Genomic DNA, 25,991 nt, shown 5'->3' on the forward strand with positions numbered 1-25,991 from the left:
GTAATCTATTATACAATAAGGAAAAGTATCCGTCCCCAGTGATGGGAAAAGTTTAAGTTGATCTTTCAATTCAAAAAGTTAAATGGACTTTAAAAATGGAAATTGTGTTGCACTCTTGGTTTCACTCAGAACCAAAGCTATAAGCTTCTTATACCACCCACCGCAAAATGGTGGTGAAACATCAGGCGGCAGGGATTGGATTTGTCTGAAAAAAACGAGGGCATAATATCCTGATTGCGAAATAAAATTTGGCATCAACATTATTCATGCCTGTTCACCCCTCATTTCAAAAATGAATGGTGAGCTTTCTGTTGCTTTGCATTTCTGAGATCCAGCTGTAAAGAGCAATTTAAGATGTCACTCTTGATGATTTAATTTGTTGAAGCCTTTTCCCCAAAAAACCGAGTTCCACGTCGTTATAGCATTTACAAGGATTTGCAAAATTTCAGGTTCACTAACCTCTGCCATCGAAGATGGACAGAGGTTACTGTTTTCACCCCTGTCTGTTTGTTATCTTGCCAAAACGAAGTTTTTGCAAGATATGTTAGTCAGTTTGTATGTTTTTTTTTGTTGTTTGTTTGTCTGTAATCACGTATTGATCACTCTGCAGAGCACAGTTATCATTGGAAATTTTTGTAACTTCGCATATCAGAGTCCTATAGAGGTCCCTTTCAGCGCATAAAATTTTCAAAGTCAAAGGTCAAGGTCACTTTGTCGCAAATCAGAGGAGTCGACTAAACCCTTATTTTTTTTAGTAATTTTGATCGGATCGTCTTCAAACTTCATGGGAATATAGTTCATGGTCTGGCGCTCAGCTGATTAATTTTTGGTGGCGATCGGCCTTGACCTTTATGGTTAGTGCTGGAGGTCGAAAGTTTTTGACCCCAAGGTCAAATTTTGAAATCTTAGATACCATATCGAGTAATACCTCATATGAAAGCGCTTGATAAGTGCTTTCCAGATCTGTCAAAAGTTTGATGCTATTACGTCATTTGATGACGTCATGACGAAAAAACGGATTTTTCATGAAAATTTTATTTCCTCAGTTCTCATCAAAATCTCTTTATTTCATGTACAATGGTCCTGGAGAGATACCATTAACTGTACGAAAATATAAAGGTCAAGGTCACAAAAAGGTCAAGCATCAAGGTCGACGAAACCCTTATTTTTTGAGTCACTTTAATCGAATAAATAAGTCACTCATGTTCATATTTTGGCAAGATACGGGTCACCCTGCGGGTGACATTGGTTTTTTTGTTTATTTGTGAACCGTATTACGGAAAAACTCCTGGACGGATTTCGACGAAACTTGGTCGGGGGATTAGGTATGGTCCAAGGATCATGCCATTAGATTTTGGACTTGGTCCAAAGTCCAATATGGCCGCTATGGCGGCCATTTTGAAAAAATATTTGAATTTATGTTTTTTGCATTTCTACATGTTTTAAGTGATTTCCAACCAAAAAAAAAATACATTTGTTGGAGAAAAAAAAACAGAAAATTTTGCAACTTTTTTTCAAAAAAATTTCGATTTTATTTGAAAAATATTTGAATATATTTTTTTTTTGCATTTCTACATGTTTTAAGTGATTTCCAACATCCCAAAAAAATTTGTTAGAGGAAAAAAAAACAAATTTTGCAACTTTTTTTTCAAAAAAATTTAGATTTTTTTTTTTGGCATTTCTACATGAGCGTCAATCTAGTTTAGTTTATTCAATCGTGGTTCAGTAGAATCTGATCCGTTTTGACCTACAATGAATAGGATATCAGGTTCACTTAAGTGACCCAGCAGTATTGGCGGCGGAGGTTTTGCACTCTACCGAGTGCTCCCCCTCTAGTTGAATAAGTGTTTTCAACTTATTGTGTGCACAGAAAATCGGACACTCTGACAGACAGAGACAAAATAGAGCAAGACGTGTGTGTTTGTCCATTGTCTATTTATGTCCTTGCAATTCATGTAATAGCACACTGATCTCGACTAATGTCTTTGTCTTGCATTTGATTTCCTCTGATCTATGCAGCTCTTTCTGCTCCGTCAGTCCTCTGACCCTCATCACCAACTCCAGAATGTATGAGTTCTTCCGGTTAAACTTCCAAAATCCAGGCTCAATGCCCCTCTCAACTCCTTTGTTCCTCACTTTTCTTGCTTGTGTAGTTCGATTAACGCAAGAGTAGGGGGAGTACTGTCGCGGCATCATTTTGCCTTTGGTTTTATTATATGTAAATATGCTTGATCTCTGGTTTATCGGGGGATTTCCGGGACCAGTGGAGCCGGAAGAAGGACGAGTGGGTCAGATTGTGGCGGTTTGAATCAAGCCAATTGACTCGGAATTGAAATGTCTCAGACGTCTTGTCTTCCACACGAAAACACGATGTCCATGGGAATATCTTGTCTGCTTCATGTCGTTTTTCTTAACCTTGCACTTTATAGGAACACATCGATGACGTTAAGTGGAAACTTGCTGTGGTGTGTTTTTAATTAACAAATAGACAATTTATTTATGAAAATACCACACTTTGCTGCAATTTTTTTTCCAATTTTGTATTTCAATGTATTAAACCATAGATGAGTCGATTCTGAGTACAAGCCGAGGCACGGACCTCCAGGGGGGAAAAGAAAAAGTATCGACTGATACGGGACTGTACAATCCCACACTATTCTCTCCCATTAAAAATTCCTAAAATTTAAATTCCTAAAATCCAAAAATACAATCACGTGTCGCATGACATTTGGCTGTGACCCCAAAATCATTCAACGTTCCTCATGCCCAGATATTGTTGCATACATGTGCCAAATATGAATGAAATGTGTCAGTAATTTTAGAGTTGAGGCTACGGACTGACCACACCAAATCGCAAGCCCTCAGTCAGGCTTACGCCCAGTTGGAGGACAATAAAGACAAGAAAGGATAACAGCAGCAGAAGAGCTTTGCTTCACTGATGGGGTGAAAAAGTAATTGCAGAACAATAAAACAGCAAACAGTAAGGGGAAAGTGTCAATAAAGTCAAATGAGGAGAAAAATGACAGGAGGAATAGAGAGGATAAAATAAATAAATCACTTTGCCAGTGTAGCCTCACACTAATAGTATCACCTGTCATGGTGGGTGGGTAAACAATCTTTACTCATCGCAAAGCGTTTTGGTTCATCATCAAAAGGTGTGGTCTTTAATGAATGCCACGAGTGAGTCACTGGTGAGATCATATCGAGTTATTTTTAAGGAATGGTACAATGTATGAGTTTTATAAAATAGAACACATCGTACACCCAGACTGAATTGAACTACAAATGATGTGTTCGTAAACGAGAGCACTTTTTTGGGGTTTAAAACATTGCTGTAAAGACTGTTATCAGGATTACCAATGAATAAATAACTAATTCGGACCTTTTTCTCTGTGCTGAAGGTCCTTTGCTGCAGAGTAAGTGTAAGATGGGCAAGATCCTTTCTGATGGAAGCAATGAGCTCACTGTCATTGGCGTGCTGCTTCATGTGGTCGGCCATACGTGCTAGGCCGCTCCTCACGTACTCCCTCTCTCTTGAAAAGTTTGCACTCATTGCCTGTAAGGGTTGTGGATTGGAGGTTAAAGATCAGGCAACATTTAGAGCAGAGATTCTCAACTCATTGGCTGTTCAGAGTAGTAGACGCTGCCCTCCACGTGTTAATTGGGCTGTAGTCTAACATTATAGGATAACTTTATCAACAATCCAACAGGATAGTGCAGATGTAGCCGCATGCCTTTGAGCTGACTAGCCTGGGCTTGATTCTTGAAATGACTATCAACAGTCAGATTGGTGTTTCACAGACTGAGCTTTGCATCAGTGGAGCTGTCCTCCAGTAATACCCGGTAGACATTCAATATCTCACAGTCTTTTTGATGAAGAGTAGGGGAATTATCATCAGTACCATGAAGAAAATTCAAATTCCTACCCAAAAGTGCGGGAACATTACATCAGCAGTACAGGAGCAAGGTACAGCAACCTCCCTGCATCAGAGGTACAGTAACCTCAGTATTGAGTGAACCAGGAGGTAGAATTGATGATCAAATCCAGGTCCATGATCAATACAAGATTTGCTCTGTCATTTATCCAACAGCAATACAATACAAATCATGATAAACATTTTCATTATGACGCCGGCAAATATCTTTAACCCGAATGATCAAGGTATGAAAGTGGCAGCAGAAAAAAAGGATGAGCAAACACTAATTTAAAAATTACGCCTCATGTTAAACCAAGGAAAAGCCATGTTGCATTTCAACCACTCGAATGAGTTTGAATCCCATGATTGCCTCGATTCACAACCAAATTTAAAGTGAGCCACCAATTTGGCAAATGTAGAATAAGGGTGAATCTTCACCACATACACAAACCAGGCTTCTACCATTATCTTTGGAGCTAGCTGTACCTTATTTGGAAATAAATTGAATGACATCCATGTTTAATTCTATAGGGTGGCCTGAAAGTCCCTTTGACCCTGCTAAATTTCTCATACCTCCCTCTTTTCTCCTCTGCCCTCCCCTGTCATGGTATTCGGCAACATCGACTCTCTAACGCGGAAGTCAGTAGGAAGTTAGACGGCATGGTGGACACAAGTTATTTCAGTGTTAGAGAGTGGGGTTTGTTGCATGAAAGGGCAAACACTGGCCAAACAATTGTGCAAGTGCAGAGAGCTTTGGCAGAACACTTTGGAAAAACTTCTCCATCAAAGCAGATGTTATTAAAGTGGGGAAGATGGGCTTTTGAAAGAGGAAGTGTGAAGGACAAGAAGCACTATGGAAGGTCAGGTCAGGTATGGGAGCATGCGCCGGAGCAGTGCATCCCTACGTCCACTTTCCGCCGGTACTCCAGGAGCTTCCATCTGGCCATCCCCCAGGCAGATTCCTGGCCCATCTCCATCTCCTTGAGATCCCGATAAACCTGCTGTAACCACGAGGCACATGGTCGGCCCATTGGCCTCCTCCACTCATGAGGTTCCCTCGCTGAGAGTATCTGGTGAGCAGGATCAGCATTAGGAAAATGAGTGATGCGTCCATACAGCTGCAGCTGATACTCACGGACTATACAGGTAACATATCTCATCTGAGTCTCTCTCAGCAACCGTTCATTGGACGCAAAGTCTGACCAGTGATAGCCAAGGATTCTCCGAAGAGAACTGGTACCGAAGGAGTTAAGTCTCCATCTCAGATCTCTGGTCAGAGTCCAAGTCTTGCATCCATAGAACAAAATTGGAAGCACCAAGGACCTGAAGACTCAGACGTTCGTCCTCCTGCACAGGTACCGACAGCACCACTTCCCATGATCCAGTAAATCCATGACTCCCCAAGCCTGACCCAGATATCTAATGACCTCTGGCTCACATCCAGCAGAGACATGACTATCACTGCCAAGGTAAGAGAATCTCTCTGTGATCTCAACATCCTCACCACAATGTACAGACAAGATAGCAGCAACCGATATGTCATTGAAAGCCTGGATCTTCATTTTATCCAAGGAAACCCGTAATCCCAGTGGCTCCGACTCCTCATTCAGCGCCTCAAGGGCCCCCTCGAAAAGGATATCCAGAGTCTCCGCAAAGATGACTGCATCTGCGAAATCATGGTCAGAGACCTTGACAATTCCAAGCGATGCACCACAGCTTGATCTCTGACATTCTCCTTAGAATCCAGTCCAGACTAGCGTTAAAAAGTGTGGGGGCCAGTATACACCCATGAGGGACTGCAGTAACAACTGCAAATGAGGCAGAGATGGAACCTCCATATCCCACAGCACTCTCAGTAACAGAGTATAGTTCAGACATCCGATTGATCCATTTTGGTGGCACCCCACGAAGACCGAGAATCTTCCAGAGGGCATCCCGGTTCACTGAATCAAATGCTTCGCATATATCAACATAAGCTGCAAGCAGCCCCTGTCGAAAGTCTCGTCTGCATTCTGTGAGGACCCTATGAGCAAGGATACAGTCAATAGCTGACCTCTTTGGTGGAAAGCCTGACTGCTTTGTGCGCTGGTGCTCAATCAGATGGTGGTGAACAGCGAACCCTATCAAGAATTATGCAAGCAAAGACCTTGCCCGGCACTGAGAGCAGCGTTACCTTCAGTAGTTTTTGTAGTTATAGCAGAGAGGAGTTATAGTAGTGTAGTTTTCCAGAGAGGGACAACAAGGCCCCTCTTCCAGTCAGTTGGGATTATGCCTGTGTTGCAAACAGAGCACAGAACTGCATGCAATGACACGAGTACAGCATTTCCACCAGCCTTGAGAAGTTCAGCATGGATACCACAGATCCCAGCAGCTTTACCCATTTCAAATGGTTCACCGCAGCCTGTGTTTCCACAAACGAAGGTGGACCACAGTTGATTGGAGGGTCAGCAATAGGAATATTAATATCCCTGACATCTAACTCAACAGCTGGTCAGTCAGCCTGGTACTGCCACTCAAAGTAACCAGCCCAGTGGGCCTTCATTTCTGACTCCTCTGTCAAGAGCCCACCACCCTCCGATGTTGCTGCACTACACTGAGGGACAGGCTTGGATGAATGCAATGCACGAATTCCTCTGCAAGGAGGGTAAGAATCACTTCACCACAGGTGATGTTCTACCCACTCACAGATTCATCGCACATAGGCCTCCTCGTCCACCCTCAGCACACATACAGTTTTATGCCTCAGCTCCCTGAACAACTCAGCTCTGGCATTCAGCCTGGCCCTGCAACTCTGGTCAATGGTATCAAGTGTCCCTTGAGAGACAAAATTCTTCTTCACCCGATGGTGAGTTCCACGATGTCCACATCAAGGATGGTGGTCTTTAAGGCACTCCACAACACTTCAGGATTCCGCAAAGCACTCAGGCCCCCCAAATCGCCATTAAGACAAAGCACGTTAAGAGCAAGGGGTGCAAGACCAGAAAACAGCAAATAGAAGACATAGAGACCACCGACCTGTCTAGGATGGCAAAATGATAGACCCAGAGATTCAGCTTCATCGCAGGAAATTCTAATAATCTTGAAGGCCTTTGTTTATATGGATGATGATGCAGAGCATCATGTGAGACAGGGGTGCCAGCACAGATGGGAGAGCAGTCCTCCAACAAGCTGTGGATGAAGTCCTTGTAGGTCGATCAGAGTTCAGGTGTGCCAAGGAAGCACTTTACACAACGGAGGATGCCCAGTCAGCGGCTGGCTTTGAAATCCAACTTTGAAATGTTGTTTGCACAAGAATGGTCATCGCTGATCGTGAAACCCAAGAGTTTGAGTGACTGAACCTCTTCAAGAGGATTCTTAAGAAAGTAGAAGGTAGGGTTTGCCAGATGGTTCTTTTGGAGGTAGAGAGCGAGAGTGAGATTTGTCTGGATTGAAAGACACATTCAAAGGGTTTGACCAGCTTGCTGCCTGTCCATCTGAAGGATGGGGGATGAGAGCTCTTATTTTTTTTTAACTTAATGAATGTCTTCTTCATGTCCAAAATTACACCACATACCTTCCTGCTCAACCACTCGAGCCTCTACCTTTACAGCTTAGTGGAATATACCAACTCTGCAACCTACACAATTCCTCTCTGAAGATTGACCATTTTTCAATGCATACCACTCACTCTCTAACATTATCCAATCTAAAACTCCCAAATCTCTTCTCATACATTCAAAGTTTGCCCTCCTATCTAACAGCCTTATACTACAATTCCGAGCATGACATCTCAACAATACAGTTAATGTTGTTGCGCTTGCTGCATTGTGGTCACTTGTTCCTTCGGTGTTCAACCACCACCATACTGGGATCATTACTTCACAAGAATGACTGCACCGTGGTTAAAACTTGCGACAACATTCAGCAACGGGTCGATTGGGAAATACGCATTTGGAGCATCCTTAAAAGATGAACAGCACGATTGGGAAACACATTTAATGCTCTGTTTGAAGATTAACTCGACACCTCTCATCCTCATCACCCTCCACCACGGTTATATCAGAACGAGCTGATTCGTCACACAGTCACAGATTGTTTAACCGCAATATTGGGCCATTCAAAAATTACATAATGCAATTTTTTTTGTCTAATGGAGGCACATGATGTGCTCCCTGATGGGCTTGATTTAACCTTAATAACAATTTTTTATTGACTGATTAAGTTTTTCGGGGTCCCTCATCGTGAATAACTCTCGATCCAAACAAAGCCAATGGAAATCTGACGCAACAAATCTGGGCAGTTTATAATCAGCAGAGGCTTTCAGGCTTGATGTCTTAAGCCCAACAGAAAACAAAGATGGCAGTCATCTCATTTCATTTGGGTGTCGTGGCGGGTGGAGTCAAGCGACAAATGTGTGTGGGGTCCAGCAGCTGTCTGACCAATGAGTGCACATTCCAAACATCGACCCAACAAGAACCACACCACCAACCATGCAGAGCTCTTGTGGACCTGCAACATGTCGCAGGTAAAAAGAGGTCGAACATTGTACTCCCCATCATGGGCTTCTCCACAAACTGGGTTCAAAAGCAATCTTTGACAAGAGATAGAAAGTCATGATCCGCTCTGCCTTTCCCCTATACTTGGACCCAAACTATCCCTGGAAAATTAAAATTCCCCAAAATCAATACTCTTTCATTATCACATGCCTTTTGAGTTCTTCATGAACCCAACTTTCCTGCTCTTCCCTCGCATCAGGAGCTCTAAGAGCATCCTCCAATAACCTTTGCGTTCTTAGAATCCCTAATCCACACCAAATCCTCCCCATTAATTCCCTCCTTAACGCCATGTCTTTCTCTCAACGCAATACAGTCTATTGCCACACCAACTCAATTTTTAGCTCACCTGGAATGTAGTTCCGGGGAGCTTATGGGATGGCGCGTCGTCCGTCCGTCAGTACGTCCACATGTATTTGCAACTTCTTCTCTGAACTACAGATATGGTTTTGATGAAACTTTATCACAATGTTCATCACTGTGTATGTACCAAAGTTTGTTCATGGCATAAAAAAATCTGATCTTCAGGGGGTCTATGGGGGTTGCCCCTCAAAATAGGTATTTGCTTTCTTCTCAGAAACTACACATGCAATTCTGATGAAACTTTACCACAAGCTTCATCACCCGTGATGTATCAAAGTTTGTTCATGGCATTAAAAAAACAGTTCATAGGTATTTACTTTATTCTCTGTTCCATATTGTGTGGGTCATGCATGCCTACCAGTGATTCCCTGGTTATCTTATCCAGCCATTACCAGGTGAGTTCACAAACCTTACAAACCGCACAAATCTTATCCAACTCACAAACCCACATCTCACAGCAACTATGTCATACACTTCGCCATCCACCCCAGCTTCCAGCTCTTTCATCTTTCCTTTCAATTCGTATAAAACACTTTAAATCTTTCCCTTCCATTAACCATCCCCTGCTGCCCAAACCCTCCAACTATGTCCTCATCCACCTCGAGTGTAAAAATTCCCAATTTCTTTCTCAAGAACCACTGTGAATCTCGCCGACCCCTTCTATTGAGTACACAAACGGAACAATATTATATTAACTTTGACTAAATCAATTTTGTGGACATTAAAAAATTATTTCCACCTCAAGAGGTGGACTGAAGTATTGCAAAAGTCAGTGGTGAACTTCATGGTTTGGGTAAAGCATTTGTTTGGGAATTTTTGGGGCCTTTGTGAATCTCACTGGTGTTTCGGGTGCTTTGATGGTGATGCAATGCTTGTGATAAACCTTCATCTTTATGGAGAGCAAGTGCTGCTCTGAGAAAGAAATCTTTATTACATCCTTTTGTTGTGACACAAAGCAAGCCTGAGTCCAAAAGGCTAAACTCACTGCAGGTTTGTAGGGGAATAAAAACTCTTTATAATAATGTAATATTCTATCAACAGACAACCTCAAAAGTAAACGAGGGAATACCCTGAGGATCTTTGTTTTCCCAGATGCCCTTTATGCTAAGAAAATGGAACGATTTCCGAATAAACACTCAGTTCACGCTCGCACACTTTGTTGAGATGTGCAGTCATCACGGCATGGATTTATATTTGACAAACTCTTGTTCAACGTCACATCAGTCCTGTAATTGGCAATACTCCAAGGTATGTTCACCTTATTTAATGCACATCTTTGTTGTAATTTAGACTCTGGAGTCATCTCCCTGAAGTTTGATATCAATGTTAGCCCAAGCAACCTGATTTGAGTGCTTACTGATAATGTGGAAATTACAGAAAAGGCTCAGTTTTGATAAAAAAAATGGTAAAGTCCAGCCTTATGGAAGAGCAAGGGGAGTGAGAGTACAGTACACTGTGGGAAGTGGGATAACATGTGAATGAAACAAGGCGATGAACAAACAGGAAGAGGAGAAAGAAGAGGGAAGGAAACAAGACAGCCTGCACATAGATGGGTACAGAATGGAGGATAACCTGAGATAGTGGTGTCCTGCCAACTCCAAACCTTGGAGGGAAGAGTGGGAATGGCCAGACTGAGGACAGAGGTTCCACAGGTGGAGAAGAACAGTGAGCCTGGAATTTTTGGGTTTCATAAGGAAGGGGGTTGCTGGAAGAAGAAATGGAATGTGCAGAGACTGAAGAGGGATGGATAGCAGAGGGAGCAAAACCTGAAAAATTTAGTAGAAAACAAAGAGGTCACCAACCTGCCTCAGATGAGGGAGCAGCATGTGATATGCTATTGCTTCTTTATGGGAGATGCAAATGGTGTTGAGAACTTTGTATTCCACGGAATCAAGGAGAAAGGGGTGTAAACTTGGCATACCACCCCAATGGGGAGAGCACTCCTCTTTCAAGAAATAGAGAAAGCCCTTGTTGGCTGTAGGATGTTCAGATTTACCAATGAAGGACTTCTCACAACAAAAGATGCCCAGTCTACAGGTGGCTTTGGAGGTCGGATTCGATATATAGTCTGCCCGAGAGAAGTTATATAGCTGGTGGTAAGTCCTAGAAGTTTGAGAGACTATTTACTACAGTCGTTGATTGAGGAAATAGACACATGGGTGTCTTTGACAATCCTTTAAAAGAAAATATGAGATTTGCCTAGATTGAAAGATATATTCAAAGTTGAGACTTGTATCTGACTCTTTCAAAGTCAGCAAATAGGGAGGCCATTGCTGCCTGCACGTCGGTGGAATGGAGAATTGTACAGTATCATGTGGAGTCACTTCAAAGAGGAAAAGGTTTTCTGAAGCATGGGGGGGGGGGTTATTAACATAGACGAGGAACAGGATTAGGTATAGGACTCATTTGATGACTCCAGCCTGAACTGGTAAAGGCGATGAAAGGATTTTGTTGAGAAATACACACTGACTGTGTGACTGGAGGAAGTCAGAAAGCCAGGAAAGCAGATGGCCTTGTATTTCATAGGCAGATAGCTTGAGAAGGAGATTAGGGTGGTGAAGAATGTTGAAAGCCTGAGATATGTCCAAAGACACAACGCTGATATTTTGCATAAGATCCAGAGCTTCCAGCCATTGCTAAAAGAGAAGCAGCATCATATCTAATTGAGTGGTCAGAAGGAACCATAAATGCTTTGTCAGAGATCAAGTCGTGTGAGAAAATGAATGACTTTATGTGAACGAGCTGCAATGATGGATTGCATGAATTTGTTTCTTATTGAAATTAAGCTAATTGGCCTGTAAAATGGATGGAATCAACACAATGTTGATTGAGGTATGGCTAACCACCATAGGAAGCAAAGAGAAGCTGATGTTTTTGGAGTTAACCATTCATGAGAGCAAAATAGGGATCTGGGATAGGGCGGAGGTTGAGCATAAAGTGAGTGAGTCTGAGGTGCACATGTCAGAGTCACATCAGGGGTCAGAGAACATGTGAGAGTGAGATTGGCTCATTTTGACAGGAAGGGTCAGGGTTTAGAGGTTAACCGTGAAGGGGACTGGGACTGGGAGAAAAGGAAACTAATAGAGAAACAAACAGGAAGTGAAAGAAAGATGTTTGATAAACTACAAAAAAGAAGTAGATAAAATTGATATAAAAACAAAAAAACTAGATATCTGCGATCAGAAAGCGACCATCAAAGGCAAGCCTTTTCCCCATGCAGGGGAGGCTTACCGCTGGCGATCGTCCGCAACTTGCCCTTGGCCTGCGATCTAATGATGGCTCCATTTTTTCAGATCACCATATGACCTTGACCTTCAACATTTAGGGATAGAGTGTAAATTAAGAAAATGTGTCACCATCTACAATCTATCAACAAAACTCAACATCATGAAAATTGGAGGAATATGATTCAAGTTATGATGATTTTCCTTAATTAGGTCACAAACCGAAAAAACGTAGACCAAGGACATGAAACAAATATTTGATGCATAACTTCAGTTCAGGTACACTATTATGATGCAAGAACATCTTGGAAGGCCAAGCCATCTTTAAGATTCCGCATTGGCAAAATTGAGCGATGACAAAAAACTTTTTTTTTTTCAGACTGCCATTTGACCTTGATCGCATTATTCTTTTCATATCACCATTTGACCTTGACCTTTAACTCAGATGGGTATGATGTAAATAAAGTGTAAATGTGACTTGCTCTCGGCTATCGAGGGATGGCAATTTCATTCTGATCAGACAAACCTTAGTCGACGTATGGTGAGAAATGTTAAAGTGTCTATAATTAGGTCATGACCTTAAAATTAGGTCAAGTTAAAAAAGATGTCAACCATGCATACTTTATATTCACATTATTGATGCAAAATTTCATTTTTAAAATCCCAGACAGCTCTGAGATACAGCTCGGAAATTTCGGAAATTGGGAGTGCAAGAAAAACAGAAAACGAAAAAAAATCTCTAAATGGTGGTTTAGTACTTCTCAGGGTCTAACAAAAATGTTCTGTTGATTCCATCCATTCTTCTTCCCACTCAGGGACAAAAATCGACACTAGCCTTCACAAGTAAGATAAGTTCTTCATTCTAACTGGCATGTAGTTGAGAGTATTTGTTTTTGCACCCTTCTTGTGCATACAGTGATGTTGACTGTCTTGGAAGAATAATAGGAGGTGATCTAAGGTGAAGGACAGGCTGAATATAGCAAACAAAGGATAAGTGACAGCAACCCAGCAGGATTTAAGAACACAGGCACTGATACCATCTTGGCCAAATGCCGAGGTAGAGTCAACAATGGCTACATCTTTTTCTGTCTTCTCAGGTTAAAAAAAAAATTGACAGAATCCAGGAGGCAATGGTTAACAAAGGTGTGGTGGGGGTAAAAGAGGGAATAAATTTCAAAATGGTGAAAAAAAATGCACCAGATAGCAATTTTCAATAAACCACATACATACTTTGTATATTGAAAATATACTACCTTGTCATTTTGAACTGCTTTGTGGGTAAAGTACTCTTTTATGCTTTGGAAAATATAGGGAGCTGGTGGAGGTAGAACATAATTGTTGGGAGGGGGTGGGTGTGGGGTTGTCAAACTGTCTCCCTGGCAGAGGATAAAGGGCATATTCTGTAGAGGAGTAAAAGAACGTTTGTTGCTGAGCATAAAGCTGTGACCACAGAATGATCTTAACTGAAAAACGATAAAACAGTTTGACCAAAATGTAAAAATAATTTTTTTCGGCATGAGGAATGCTGCACAGAGTGAATGAAGCATTGACTGAGACTAGGTCCCCTCCCTCTTTGTTTCAAAATCAGAGGAATGGAACCTCATAACAACTTTGGTTGGAAGAATCCTTACGTGAAAAATTATGGATAATCCCAACTGTCCAATAACTATGGATATCATAGAGTATGATAGTACTCCATATAGAGGGATGATACGGGAAAAAAAATGTGTGCACAACGATATGCTCATGAACTCCTAAAGAGTGAAATCAGAAGCATTTAAAAGCCATACCTTTTATTCTCGAGCATTTTCTGAATTACCAAGACTTACAAAGATGCCAAAATACATCGCTAAAGTACCACAACGAGAGATCGCTAAATCGCCAATTTGAACTTCTTATTCTCGTTGCTCCCTTCTCAAAACAATGCAAAACTGTAGCCCAACCTACCTCCATAACTGCTGAAGCTATGATGGTGATTCCAGTGTGAGAAAGTTACTTTGTCTCTGGGCTAGTGCACACAACCCAAAATTTAAAAATGTATACAAGATTAATCGTTTTATTACGAAAAAAAAATGAATGCAAAAATGTGGACTCAACCAAACAAGCCCAGGATTGGGGGAGGGGAAAATGGACACTGGACAGAACCATTCAAAAAGTGATACATATCCAAACAATCACCCAAATCAACTGAAATGAGTATTAAAACAATTTAATAACAAGGATGGATTTAATCCACACCGTAATAACAAAATATATACAACATTGAAAATAAATAGAATGTTCATAACCCGTGAAAAGTGTCGCCGCCGTGAGCTCGAGGTCACGTGACCGGCGCCATCTTCGTTAGCAGCACTTTGCTGACTCGTGTCACAGATCAAGGTGGTTTTGAATGCGGCCCAGATTGAAAATGCGAAATAAATGTTAAAATGACATTTTGTGTGGCAATAAACTGCTCCAATCTGTTCTGGGAGGGTTGTGGAAAGATGTCTCACAGGTATTCTGAAATGTTGAACAGGAATGGTCTAGTTTTACTCTGAAATATCACTGATGTATTGCAGCTTCTCATTTGGCATTCATGAACCCTGTTGGTAAATAGATTTGTTTGTAGGTCGCAAATTGCTTCATGACATTTTTTGTTATGTCGGGAGGATTAACGGGGGGAGGATTAATGAGTGTATTTATGCTGACGTCCACTATTATTTCCACCTTCTCGTGAGTTCAGCCGGGATCTGCCGAGGGAAGTTTAACTGAAGTCTTTCATGAACCGGCTGGTGTCGGTGATGACAGGACAGCATAGACACAATTGTGCGATGGGATGTCCAGTTTAACGTCCATCCGAGGGATGGCACACAAATTGATTAATCACCTTGCATGTGAAACACTGGGTGGACAGCTTACAGCTGGGTCAGGATTCAAACCCAGGTTAGACAACTTAGAGGCAGACGAGTGTGCAACGGAACATCCACCTTCATTTGTGGAAACACAGGCTGCGGTGAACCGGTAGAAATGGGGGTAAAGCTACTGGGGTCTGTGGCCTCCATGCTGAACATCTCAAGGGTGGTAGAAATGCTGCACTCATGTCGTTGCATGCAGTTCTGTGCTCTGACTGGAACACAGGCATCATCCCAACTGATTGGAAGAGGGGCTTTGTAGTTCCTCTCTGGAAAAGGAAGAGTGATCGCCAGGACTGCAACAACTACCGAGGGGTGATGCTGCTCTAAGTGCCGGGCAAGGTCTTTACTCGGATAATTATTGATAGGGTTCGCCATCTGCTTGAGCACCAGCGCCCAGAGCAGTCAGGCTTTACACAAAAGAGGTCAACGATTGACCATATCCTTGCCCTTCGGGTCCTCGCCAAACGTTGATGAGAGTTTCAGCAGGGGCTGCTTGCAGCTGATCTTGATCTCTGCAAAGCGTTCGATTCACTGAATTGGGATTCTCTCTGAAGGATTCTTGGTCTTCGTGGGGTGCCACCAAAATGGATCAATCTGATGTCTGAACTCTTCTCTGGTACTGAGAGTGCTGTGAGATGAGGTGATGCCATCTCTGAGTTATTTCCAGTTGTTACTGCCATTTGTCAGGGGTGTGTACTGGCCCCCCCTCACTTTTCAGCACTTGTATGGATTGGATATTGGGGAGGATGTCAGAGAGATCAAGCTGTGGTGCATTGTTTGGGAATGTCATGATCTCTGACCTTGAGTTTGCAGATGATGCAGTCATCTTTGCGGAGACTCTAGATATCTTTTTGGGGGGCCTTCGAGGTGCTGAATGAATAGTTGGAGCCACTGGAATTACATGTTTCCAGGGTCAAAAGTAAGATCCGGCTTTCAATGACATCTTGGATGCTGCTGTCCTGTCTGTACCTGTTTGTGGTGAGGATGTTGAGGTCATGGAGAGATTTACTTACCTTGACATTGATATTCATGTCTCTGCTGGCTGTGAACCAGAGGCCAATAGACGTCTGGGTCGGGCCTGGAGTGTCATGGATTCATTGGATCATGGGGTGTGGCACTGTTGGTACCTTTGCAGGACATTGAAAGTCTGAGTCTTCAGGTCCTTGGTGCTTCCAATCTTGCTCTACAGATGTGAGACTTGGACTTTGACCAGGGATCTGAGATGGAGGCTTAATTCCTTTGGTACTAGATCTGTTCGGAGAACCCTTGGCTATCGCTTATCGGAGTTTCTGTCAAACGAGCTGTTTCTAAGAGAGACCCAAATGAGATTTGTTACCTGCATAGTCCATGAGCATCAGCTGCCACTGCATGCACATGCGGCTCATTTTCCTGACACTGATCCTGCTCACCAGATTCTCTCACCGAGGGAGCCTCATCAGTGGATAAGGCCAATGGGTCGACCACATAACTTATTATTGCAGCAGGTTTATCAGCATCTCCAGGAGATGGGGATGGATCAGGCATCTGCCTGGAAAATGGCTAGACGGAGGCCCCTGGAGTACCGGCAGAAAGTGGACGCAGCGACGCGCTGCTCCGGCGCATGCTCCCATACCCGACCTGACCTGAGGTTCATCTCGAGCCATGAGACCATCAGTGTGACCAGGCCCAGTCTACGTTTTGCCGACATAAAAGTGCTACTTGTTAAGGATAAAGTGGTCAGTATATCTCTCTATGTCGCTAATTGTGAGATCTCATGTGGTAACAAAGATTGGAATGTATTTTGTCCACGTTTTCATGTAACCGCATTGCACGTCATGTACAGTACATCCGTGCCATTTGCATTCCGTATTTCGACGCCATTTGAGGTCTGTTTCCTGTTCGTTCGATTTATTGTATTTGATTTATAGTGGAACTGTAATGCATTTCAGAAGTATTGTTGCCACAAAACATCATCATTCCTTTACAGTTTCACGGAGCTTTTTGGAGCTTTTAGGAGCTTTACAAAGCTTTTAAAGAACCTTCTCGAAGATTATTTTGGGATGAATAAATGGCTGAAGTCTTTTGTATCAACACTACTCCTTGTGTCTATATCTGCGTATGATAGCCAACGAACCTGTGATATTACGATAACGAAACCTCGAACGGCAGATAAGCGCTTGCTGCCGTTAAATACATTTTGTTATGTTTGTGTAGTCATGTAGTCATGGTGGAACCAGATTTTAATATATGTTTCTATGTGTGCGGCATTCACTTAATAGATGGCGTTAGTCACAAAGACAAAAGCGAAACTATACCCATAATGCGAAGTATATACAACATGGCAGAGGGTCCCTTGATGTTTGAACAATGCAGATGAATTTTGAAGTGCTATTGGAAACTTGAAAATGCATGTGAAGTGCAAAGACAGTGGAGAGATGAATTTGCAATGGAAACCTCCATCACGAATAACAATTACACGAATTTGTGATCAATTTGAGATATGCGGTGCTGCGCAAGACGTGTGCAAGCAACGACCTAGGGTGGGGAAAATCCTGCTCTGGTGTTACAGCAATTCACTTGAGCACCACAAAAATTTGGAAGGTGATGTACTCATGAGACTGGAATCAGCAGGGCAAGTGTACACCGGATTTTCAAAGCAGCTAAGTAGAAATCTTACGTGCCGAGACTGTTACGTGAAATAATTGAAGACGAGCTGAATCACGGAGCTGAGTTTTGTGAAAGGTTTCAAGGGAAGATGGATGAGGATGCACAGTTTGTGGACATGACTGTTTGGTCAGACGACGCAACATTCAAGCTCAATGGTACAGTGAACCAACATAATAGTGTGTATCGGTCCTCTAAAAATCCGAACATTCAAGTAGGGAAGGTAACTATCCCATCAGATATATTGGTGAATGCTGGAGAAGACAGCTATCCCATCAGATAGGTTGGTGAATGCTTGTCATTCAGTTGTTTGCCGCTGTCACCAGTGCCTAGAAGCTGACAGTGGTCAATTTGAACATCTGCGATAGTTCACCATGTGTCACAAACTATTGCTTCTGCACACACCAAATATCGACCTTTTCTGAGGTGTGCAATTGGTAGTTTTTCTTAATATGTGTATACACATTTTTGAGACACCGTGTGTGTGTGTGTGTGTGTGTGTGTGTGTGTGTGTGTGTGTGTGTGTGTATGTATATATATATCCTTCAGAGCATTCCATATTTGAGCTGTTTTCATTGTCCTATGACAAAAACACTATAATCTTGAGCTGAGCAAGATGGTAACATTTCTCATCCGATAAATCCTAATGGGCAAACACTCACAGAAGAATGACCACTCAACATATGATCTCTGTATTCCTTATGGGAAGCCATCAATTTGGAATGCCCTGGCGTTGTGGGAGGGGGTAGGGGGGTGGGGGGGGGGCGGGGGAGGTATCTGAACAAACTTAAAGTGTAATCTTCAATACATGATCGCCTTGCTAACATAAATCTAATTTTGTTTACAAATGTTTTCGATGAAATTTATACCAGGTGCCAAGTTTAGGATGAACTTGCCATGTCCATGCCATGAGTGAATGTAAAAATATAGATGGAAAGGCACTAAGAGACCTGCTTTATAGCTTTTGATCTCCTGCTCGCACTATCGCCTGACCGACATTGCCTCTTTTAGAAGCCGCACAATAAAAGGAGAAAATGCTGGCCGGTCACATCCCTCACTGATAAAAAGCCAAAAGGATAGCTCTTGAGAGAGGCTGAACAATGGAAGAGCAATTTCCTTGCTGGCGCTGTGCGGTCCATTTCCCAAACCTTTCATGTGTGCAGGAAGAGTCAGTGGGGGATCACAAGTGATGTCAGAGTCACGAAGAGTGTGATGGAGATCGAGTGGGACGTTTGGTGACTGGTAATCATAAAATGTGCGTGAACGTTCATCCAGACGTTCCGCTGGAGGCATCCCGGCTCTTAAGGTATCCACGAGGTACCTGGTAACCAATCCTTTGGGGAATTATTAACGGATTTTCCAACCTTTCGTCTTTTCTAAAGCTTTTTGTTTGCTGACTTCACAGCTGTTTTTGTTTGTCTCAAAGGTCACAGTGTAGTGGTCATGAGCTATTCTCAAAACAAAGCGTCTCTTTTGAGATCCATGGAACATAGAACCCTCTTTATTACCAGTCATTCTTCCCAAAGCTTTACGGTGGCTTCATTCCATCATTTGTTCCTATCTCGTACAAACTAGCTGGAATTGATTTCTGAAGAATACATTTAAATAAGCAGTTACCATTTTTGGAAGTAGTATTTTTAACCTTTAGGAGTATAGGAAATATTTTAGAGTGGGGTTTCTCAAATCCACAGCGAGATGGGGGAAGAGGGAGGTGGGGAGGAGGGGCGAAGAGTTTTCAAGGTGGTCAAAATGAGTTGAGAAGATTAAATAGATAGCTTATAAATGTTGGCCAATTAAGACTAACAAAGGGTTATAAATTGATTTGTTGCATATGTGAGCAGAGCTGTTCATAAATATAAATTGCATGTACTGATTAGTTTTACAGGACATGTTGGCTTCACGGAATTCAACACAGATAACATCACGTCCATATTCATCACCCTTTCTTCCTTAATACCACTACACCCAACCCCCACCCCCACCACCACCACCACCACCCACAAACCCACGTACAATCAGTCAGTGGATTAAAAATACACACCTACTAAATGACATCACCTGCATTTCATTTTATTTTTTTTGGATAGCTGAAAAATATTGGTGATCAAGAGTCGTTCAGCTCATTTAAAGGATCCTAGCCATACAAAGCTTGAGAATTCCTGCTTTGGAGTCTAACTTTACTAGCAGCACACATGCCTGGTGTTGGCTTAATGGTTCCTAAGGTCCTGTGTTCAAACCCTGCTCAGCTGTTGAATTCATACCAGGTGGGATTAACTCGACCTGTCATCCTTCCGAGGTTGGCAAAATGAGTGCCAGCATGCTGCGCACCAGCGCGGCAATTCGCAGCCGCGCACCTGCGGCGTGACGTCATGGCAGCTGCACGTGTCCCTCGTCCCTCTTGGACGGTACCATCCGGCAGGGATTCCCCCTCCTGCTGGATTCCAACCATACTGTGATGGTCCGTCGTTCAGGACAGAGGGTATTGCAAACACAGAATGTATGGAATGACTAGATATATACTGTGTCGGGGTAGTGACCCATCCAGGGATTGTGCCCAATAGCCAAGGAGACTGCTTAAGCAGCAACAACACTCTGCACAGAGTATGTTCCCAATCTCTCTCTCTCGCTCTCGCTCTCGCTCTCGCTCTCTCTCTCTCTTCGTCACTTCGCTGACGGACGCATTAGTCGTATTTGCCAAAAAATATATACATATATATATATATATATATATATATATATATATATATATATATATATATATATATATATATATATATATATATATGTGTGTGTGTGTGTGTTTGTGTGTACATACATATAAGCTTTCACCATAATATACATTTTGAGTAGTAATGGAGATAACCAGGAAGATGTAACTTGAACATACATAGGCCATAAATCAAGGAAAAGTGATCTCAGGGTCTTACTCCATTCTTACTTATTTTCTCACATTATTGGAACTCCTGATGCTCTCGTTGTCATCTGGAACTGACATATATGCTATTATAGGTGAAGACAATCAAGATTCCAATGCCTGCTTTTGGTTTCTTGAACTATGACGTAAGAAGATCAATGCCATACCTCTTCCAGCTTAACGACTTGCTGCACAAGGACAGCAATGAACGAATGCAGTTTGAGAAGGTCCATTCCGTGAAGAGTGCTCTGCAGAAGGTTTGACAAAGACGACAGCTGTGGGTGAACGTGATAATTATCTTCCAGCAACTGAATTCATTCAATTGATTCATTTGTCTCGGATAATTATATGGTATGTAGAATAACACCTTGAAGTTTTAGAGTGTTACGAGCTTTATGGACTACATCTATTAGGTTCGTTACCTGACTAGCTCGTTGGGCAAGCACAGATTTCTCAAAACACCAGGGGACATTTTATTATTTGAGCCTGCTGGGGATTGTTCAATCACCAGGGACTATCATATTTATGTTAAAAAAATAAAAATCAAAGTGTAAGATAAATGAATCGTTAAACGAGGGGAGCTGCGTTTTTCGCAAAAGCCACAACATGCGTTTGGTTAGGAAGTTTTGATGAATGTTTGTAAGGTGTAGGCCATATAGTGTAAAGTTATAAGATGACAAGTGCAAGTTGTTTGGAGTAAGGTGCAAGGTGTAAGAGTTACATTGTGAGGGGCACTGATGTATGGAGCAATGAAAGATTATGGATATGGTGCATGTAATGTGTAAGTTTGAAAGTGCAAGGTTTAGAGTGTAAGGTGTAAGTAACAGGGAGCAGGGTGTAAGCTGTAAAAGTGACAGCTATGAAGTTTATCATTTTATGAGTTGAGATGCGTAAAAGAGATGGAAAAGCATTCTAAACAAAGGACAAACTAGCTTGCAGAGTTTAGACATATATCTGAGAAGACTTTGTTGCCAAAAGTGGACTTGTATGGATTGACTAGACAATGAAAATAATATAAACTAGAGTGAAGTCGATGGCGCACCATCGCAAATCCCCACGCTTCCCACTTCAAGCGAAGTTGGAAGAGGGCAAAAGTTCCACCAGGGATGACCCAATATCATTTTGCATTAAAAAAAAAACTTTTGTTTTGACTCCAGTGACCCAAAGTCCCTATCACATGGGGCATGAACCGGGGGTCAAATCCCAAAATGTGTGACAATTTCATTCATCCTATTTCATTTCTATTTCAAAAAATATTTCATGCATCCCCAAATATTGATTGCATATTCAGTTTCATTCAAAAAATGTTTTAAAATGCACCCGCTTGCATTTTTTGATGCTTTACCTTTTGACCACTACCTGGGGGGGGGGGAGCAAAAGTGATGCTGCTCTTGCACCTTCGTGCCATGTGGTGATTATGACTACCAAGTTTGGCGAATTTCTGCACAACCGTTTAGGAAGAGATAGCGTGATGGACAGATGGAGCCAATAACAATAGTCCCCATTAAAAAAAAGCATGTAGATAATAATAATATTAATCATAATTTTCATAACAATAATTGCCCATATTTTAGACTGCAGCAACAGGAAACTCTCTTACCATAAACCAGTTTCTTTAGCCATCACTTAACAGTGAACCTAACCCCGCCAGCAACCCCATTAAAGGAACCCTAATTGTCGACCAACTTCCGACAAATAGACCTACAAGCTTGTCCTTCTCCTAAAGTTGAATCGATTTCACATATCTATGCCACATCTGCACACGTATTGTTGAGGAGCACACACAGTGCTATATTCAATAAAACCAAACAGAAAATATGATGTTCAATAAACGTCATAACACCCTTCTACCACGAAGGTCGACCAAGACTCAGATGTCAACCTTGTTCTAATACCAATCCACCACGAACATCTACCAAAACATCACATGCGATCACCTTGGCCATCTCAGGTGCATTCCGTTGGAGACGCTCTGCTCTCCACTCGGCCTCACATGGGTTCAACGTGGCCGAGGGCGCAGAACAAGAGCACTGACACTGTTGACCACCGGAAGAAATGGTCTCCACCATGTACAGGGGCTTTCTTTGCTGATGTTCGCACGATTTCTTCACTAGCGGACGCACGACACATTTACATCGACAGTTGGCGCCCTCTGCGTGTGAACGCACATGGTCTTTGTCCAAAAGAAGCTGGAGAGAAAGTAGTTTGGATGGGAGTTAATCAACAGGACAGAGTGAGAGCAATGTACATGGAACCAGGTAATTTATGAAATCATTAATCAGTAACTCCATGGCATAGTGCAGAAGTATAAGAGGAAAATATTTCTCAGTAAACAGGTCAAAGTTTACGTAAAAGGGCAATATATAAAAGTTTAGGTAAAGTGTTCTTCAGGTATAAGATGCTTCACGATCGTCAGGTTAAGCGACCCTCATGTACTGCTCACCCCAGAGGGGGTTGATCCTACAATACCGATGTTACAGTGGATATTATGTTCTTGATAATGAGCAAAAACGGTACAAGTTGCACGGGTTCGGAGAGCAAGTTTAAGCAACTATGATGAAATATAACTAAAATGGACAAATTACCAGGATAGAAAAAGCATGTAACAAACAAGGCATTAATAAAACCTGTGGACAGCGTTTCACGGTCACCAAGGGAGCATTTAATGAGTCAGCGGGTGAAGTACTGCGCAGGGTACTTGTGAGAAAAGGTCGGTCTTGGGTCCCACATAGCAACGAGTCGTGCCGTTGGCTGTGGCTTGTTTATCCAAGGAATACTCCGACTTGCTCCCCTCAACCATGGAGAGATCGCGGAGCATGAGAACACATGACAAGGAGCCAACGAGACGCACAAACAGCGGGGCGAGAGGATGCATCGCGGAGTCAGTTCAGCTCATCGGGACGTGCAGGTGCACTGAGTGAGTCCACGGTTGCCGCCTGACGTCCCCATCATGGTCCCCCGCCGTGTTGCAACTCCACCTCTCTGGCCCCTTTGTGCTTCTCCCCTCCCCTCACACCCGGTGCTGGTTTGGGTCGAGAGGTGCCGCTATTGTCATGTTAATACAACCAAACATGTTTTTCTTGCACGACCAAACATGTTCCACTTTCAAATAAAACATGTCCCTCTGTCACATCCAAACATGTTCCACTTTCTGGCAACCCTGTTCTAGTTTCACGCCCGACACACATCCCACACTTTTGCACTAAGACACCTCCCATTTTAACAACCAAACGAGTTCCTCTTTCACATCCGAACAAACACGTCATGCTTTCACGTCAAGCATATTCCATGTAAACACCCAAACATGTCACACTTTCACATCAAACATATTGCACTTTCATTCTCAAACTTATCCCAAATTCACATCCGCACATGTTCCACTTTCACAATCAAATGCGTGCCATCACCTGCGCACAAAAGTGTAATCCGCATTCATTGGAAAAGGGTGAAGGTTGGGGGAGTGGTGTCAGGTGAAAATAAAACACCATAAAGTACTTTTTAAAATCTCATGTATTTATGAATAAAGAAAAATAAAATTAATTTTAAAAAGATGGAACTGATGTCAATTGATGGGAGTTTATATTATATGCATGTTGCATGTCTAAACACTGGAAGGGCATTCGGTAGAGTGCATACCTCCGCCAGGCTGATTAGTTTACGTTATGTATCCCAGTGATAGGCCGGATATGGATTCGGACCTGACCTAAAATTTAATCGGCTTGTTCTCATCACCTAACTGACTCACCCACCAAGTTTCGTCAGAATCCATTCATAACTTTTTGAGACATCCTGCTATATGTCATTTTAGCCCAATCACTCACTGGTGAAGAATCATTTAAAACAAGCTCGAATGAGCTAAAGGCGCTGTCACACCTTGACGATTTAGCCAGGGTATGCCGACTTCTGAAAAATTTGTCTAAAACGCTGGCACACGTCGAATACGTTATGGATAAGTTTTGTATACGTTAAGAGTACGCTGAAAAACACTGCCAGACGTCGAAGTATGCTGGCTTTAATTGTTGTACTTTGCGGTTGTCCTCAAATTTTAGCATGCTTGAAATTTTACGACGTACGTATGTCAGCGTATGACTCGCACCACGTTCCGCTACGCTGGCCATAAGTTGTAGGCACGTTATGCGATCGTTGACACACATCGACACACCTTACTTGTAAGTTGCTCATAAGTCGAAACACGTCGAGGTAATGATTACCGTACCCGAAACTTATTTATAACCTATGAGTAAGGTGTTGTAGGCATGATACACGATCATTGACACACGTTGAGGCACGTTACTTGTAAGTTACTCATAAGTCAAAACACGTCGAGGTAATGCTGAGCGTACCCAAAACTTATTTCTAACCTATGAGTAACGTGCTTTGAACCTATGTGTAACGCACCTCCAACGCATATTGACATATGTAGACGTATTTGATTGACGTCTTCCGGACGGCCACAGAACTTACTGAACGTGTTTCTAATTTACAGCTACCGTATAATGGCGTATTGGCAGCTTTAAAAAAAAAACAAAAACAATAACTTCCGATATTTCGTCACGTGCCGTTATGTCACGTCCGATTGCCTCTTCAGTTTGCTCATGTCTTATTCTTAGTTCCTCCTCTGTGAATATTTTCTGTTTGAGGATATTGTCACGTCGACGTCGAAACTTAAAAGCAAATGTCCGAATATATTTTAAAATTCGTGATAGACTAAAAACAAACAAACAAAAAAACAACAACAACTTCACATATTTCGTCACGTGCCTTCACGGAGCCAAGGAGAAAAAAAGAAAATAAGTTTCGGGTATGCTAAACATTACCTCGATGTGTTTCGACTTATGAGTAACTTACAAGTAACGTGTGTCGACATGTGTCAACATTCGCATATCGTTCCTACAACTGATGGAATCCATCATCGCTTCAGACATGAAATCCTTCCTCTTCTCCAATGGCTTGATTTCCAATCATCAATTTGGTTTCAAACCAGGACACTCTACCCTGGATATGCTGCTTCTGCTCTCCCAACAATGGATGGAGGTCCTTAATTCCAGACAGGAAATCCGAGCCGTATCCCTGGACAAATCACGTGCTTTTGACACAGTCTGGCACCCTGCCCGACTCACCAAACTCTCTTCCCATGGTATTCAAGGCCATCTCCACTCATGGCTCGCAGACTTCCTCTCCTGTCGCAGTCAACGTGTGGCCCTAAATGGAGTTCTTTCATCCCCTCTTCCTGTGCAGGCTGGAGTTCCTCAAGGTAGCGTTCTGGGCCCTGTTCTTTTTCTGGTTTTCATCAATGATCTCTCGGACTCTCTGGAAAATCCTCTATTTCTCTTTGCCGATGACTCCACCCTCTGCCGTACCATCTGTCATCCCTCAGACCGGCAAGCAGCAGCTTCTTCGCTCACTGCAGATCTGGATAAAATCACAAACTGGTCCAACACGTGGAACATGTCTTTCAATCCAGACAAATCTCACACTCTCACTATGTCTCTTCGAAAGGACCG

General features: G+C 42.5%; 1 protein-coding gene across 6 annotated transcripts in view; it reads right to left on the reverse strand.

Moving 5' to 3' along the window:
• Positions 1–25,991, reverse strand: part of OLFML2A (olfactomedin like 2A) — a 63,191-nt gene that overhangs the window by 28,009 nt on the left and 9,191 nt on the right. Inside the window, exons 1-4 of one of the 6 annotated variants that reach the window (XM_085854725.1) lie at positions 23,186–23,671; positions 22,425–22,676; positions 20,655–20,762; positions 3,383–3,556 (exon numbers count right to left, since the gene is read on the reverse strand). In XM_085854725.1, the coding sequence (XP_085710851.1) occupies positions 3,383–3,556; positions 20,655–20,762; positions 22,425–22,676; positions 23,186–23,362 (711 nt within the window). In that variant the 5' untranslated portion in view covers positions 23,363–23,671. Of the gene's footprint in view, positions 1–3,382; positions 3,557–20,654; positions 20,763–22,424; positions 22,677–23,185; positions 23,673–25,991 lie in introns of those variants that run through there. The other 5 variants (XM_085854726.1, XM_085854727.1, XM_085854730.1 and 2 more) reach the window with 5 other exon arrangements.

Source organism: Eptatretus burgeri, chromosome 14, assembly GCF_056783735.1.
Source record: "Eptatretus burgeri isolate ZD-2024b chromosome 14, Ebu_testis_v1, whole genome shotgun sequence".
NCBI classification, from domain to species: domain Eukaryota; kingdom Metazoa; phylum Chordata; class Myxini; order Myxiniformes; family Myxinidae; genus Eptatretus; species Eptatretus burgeri.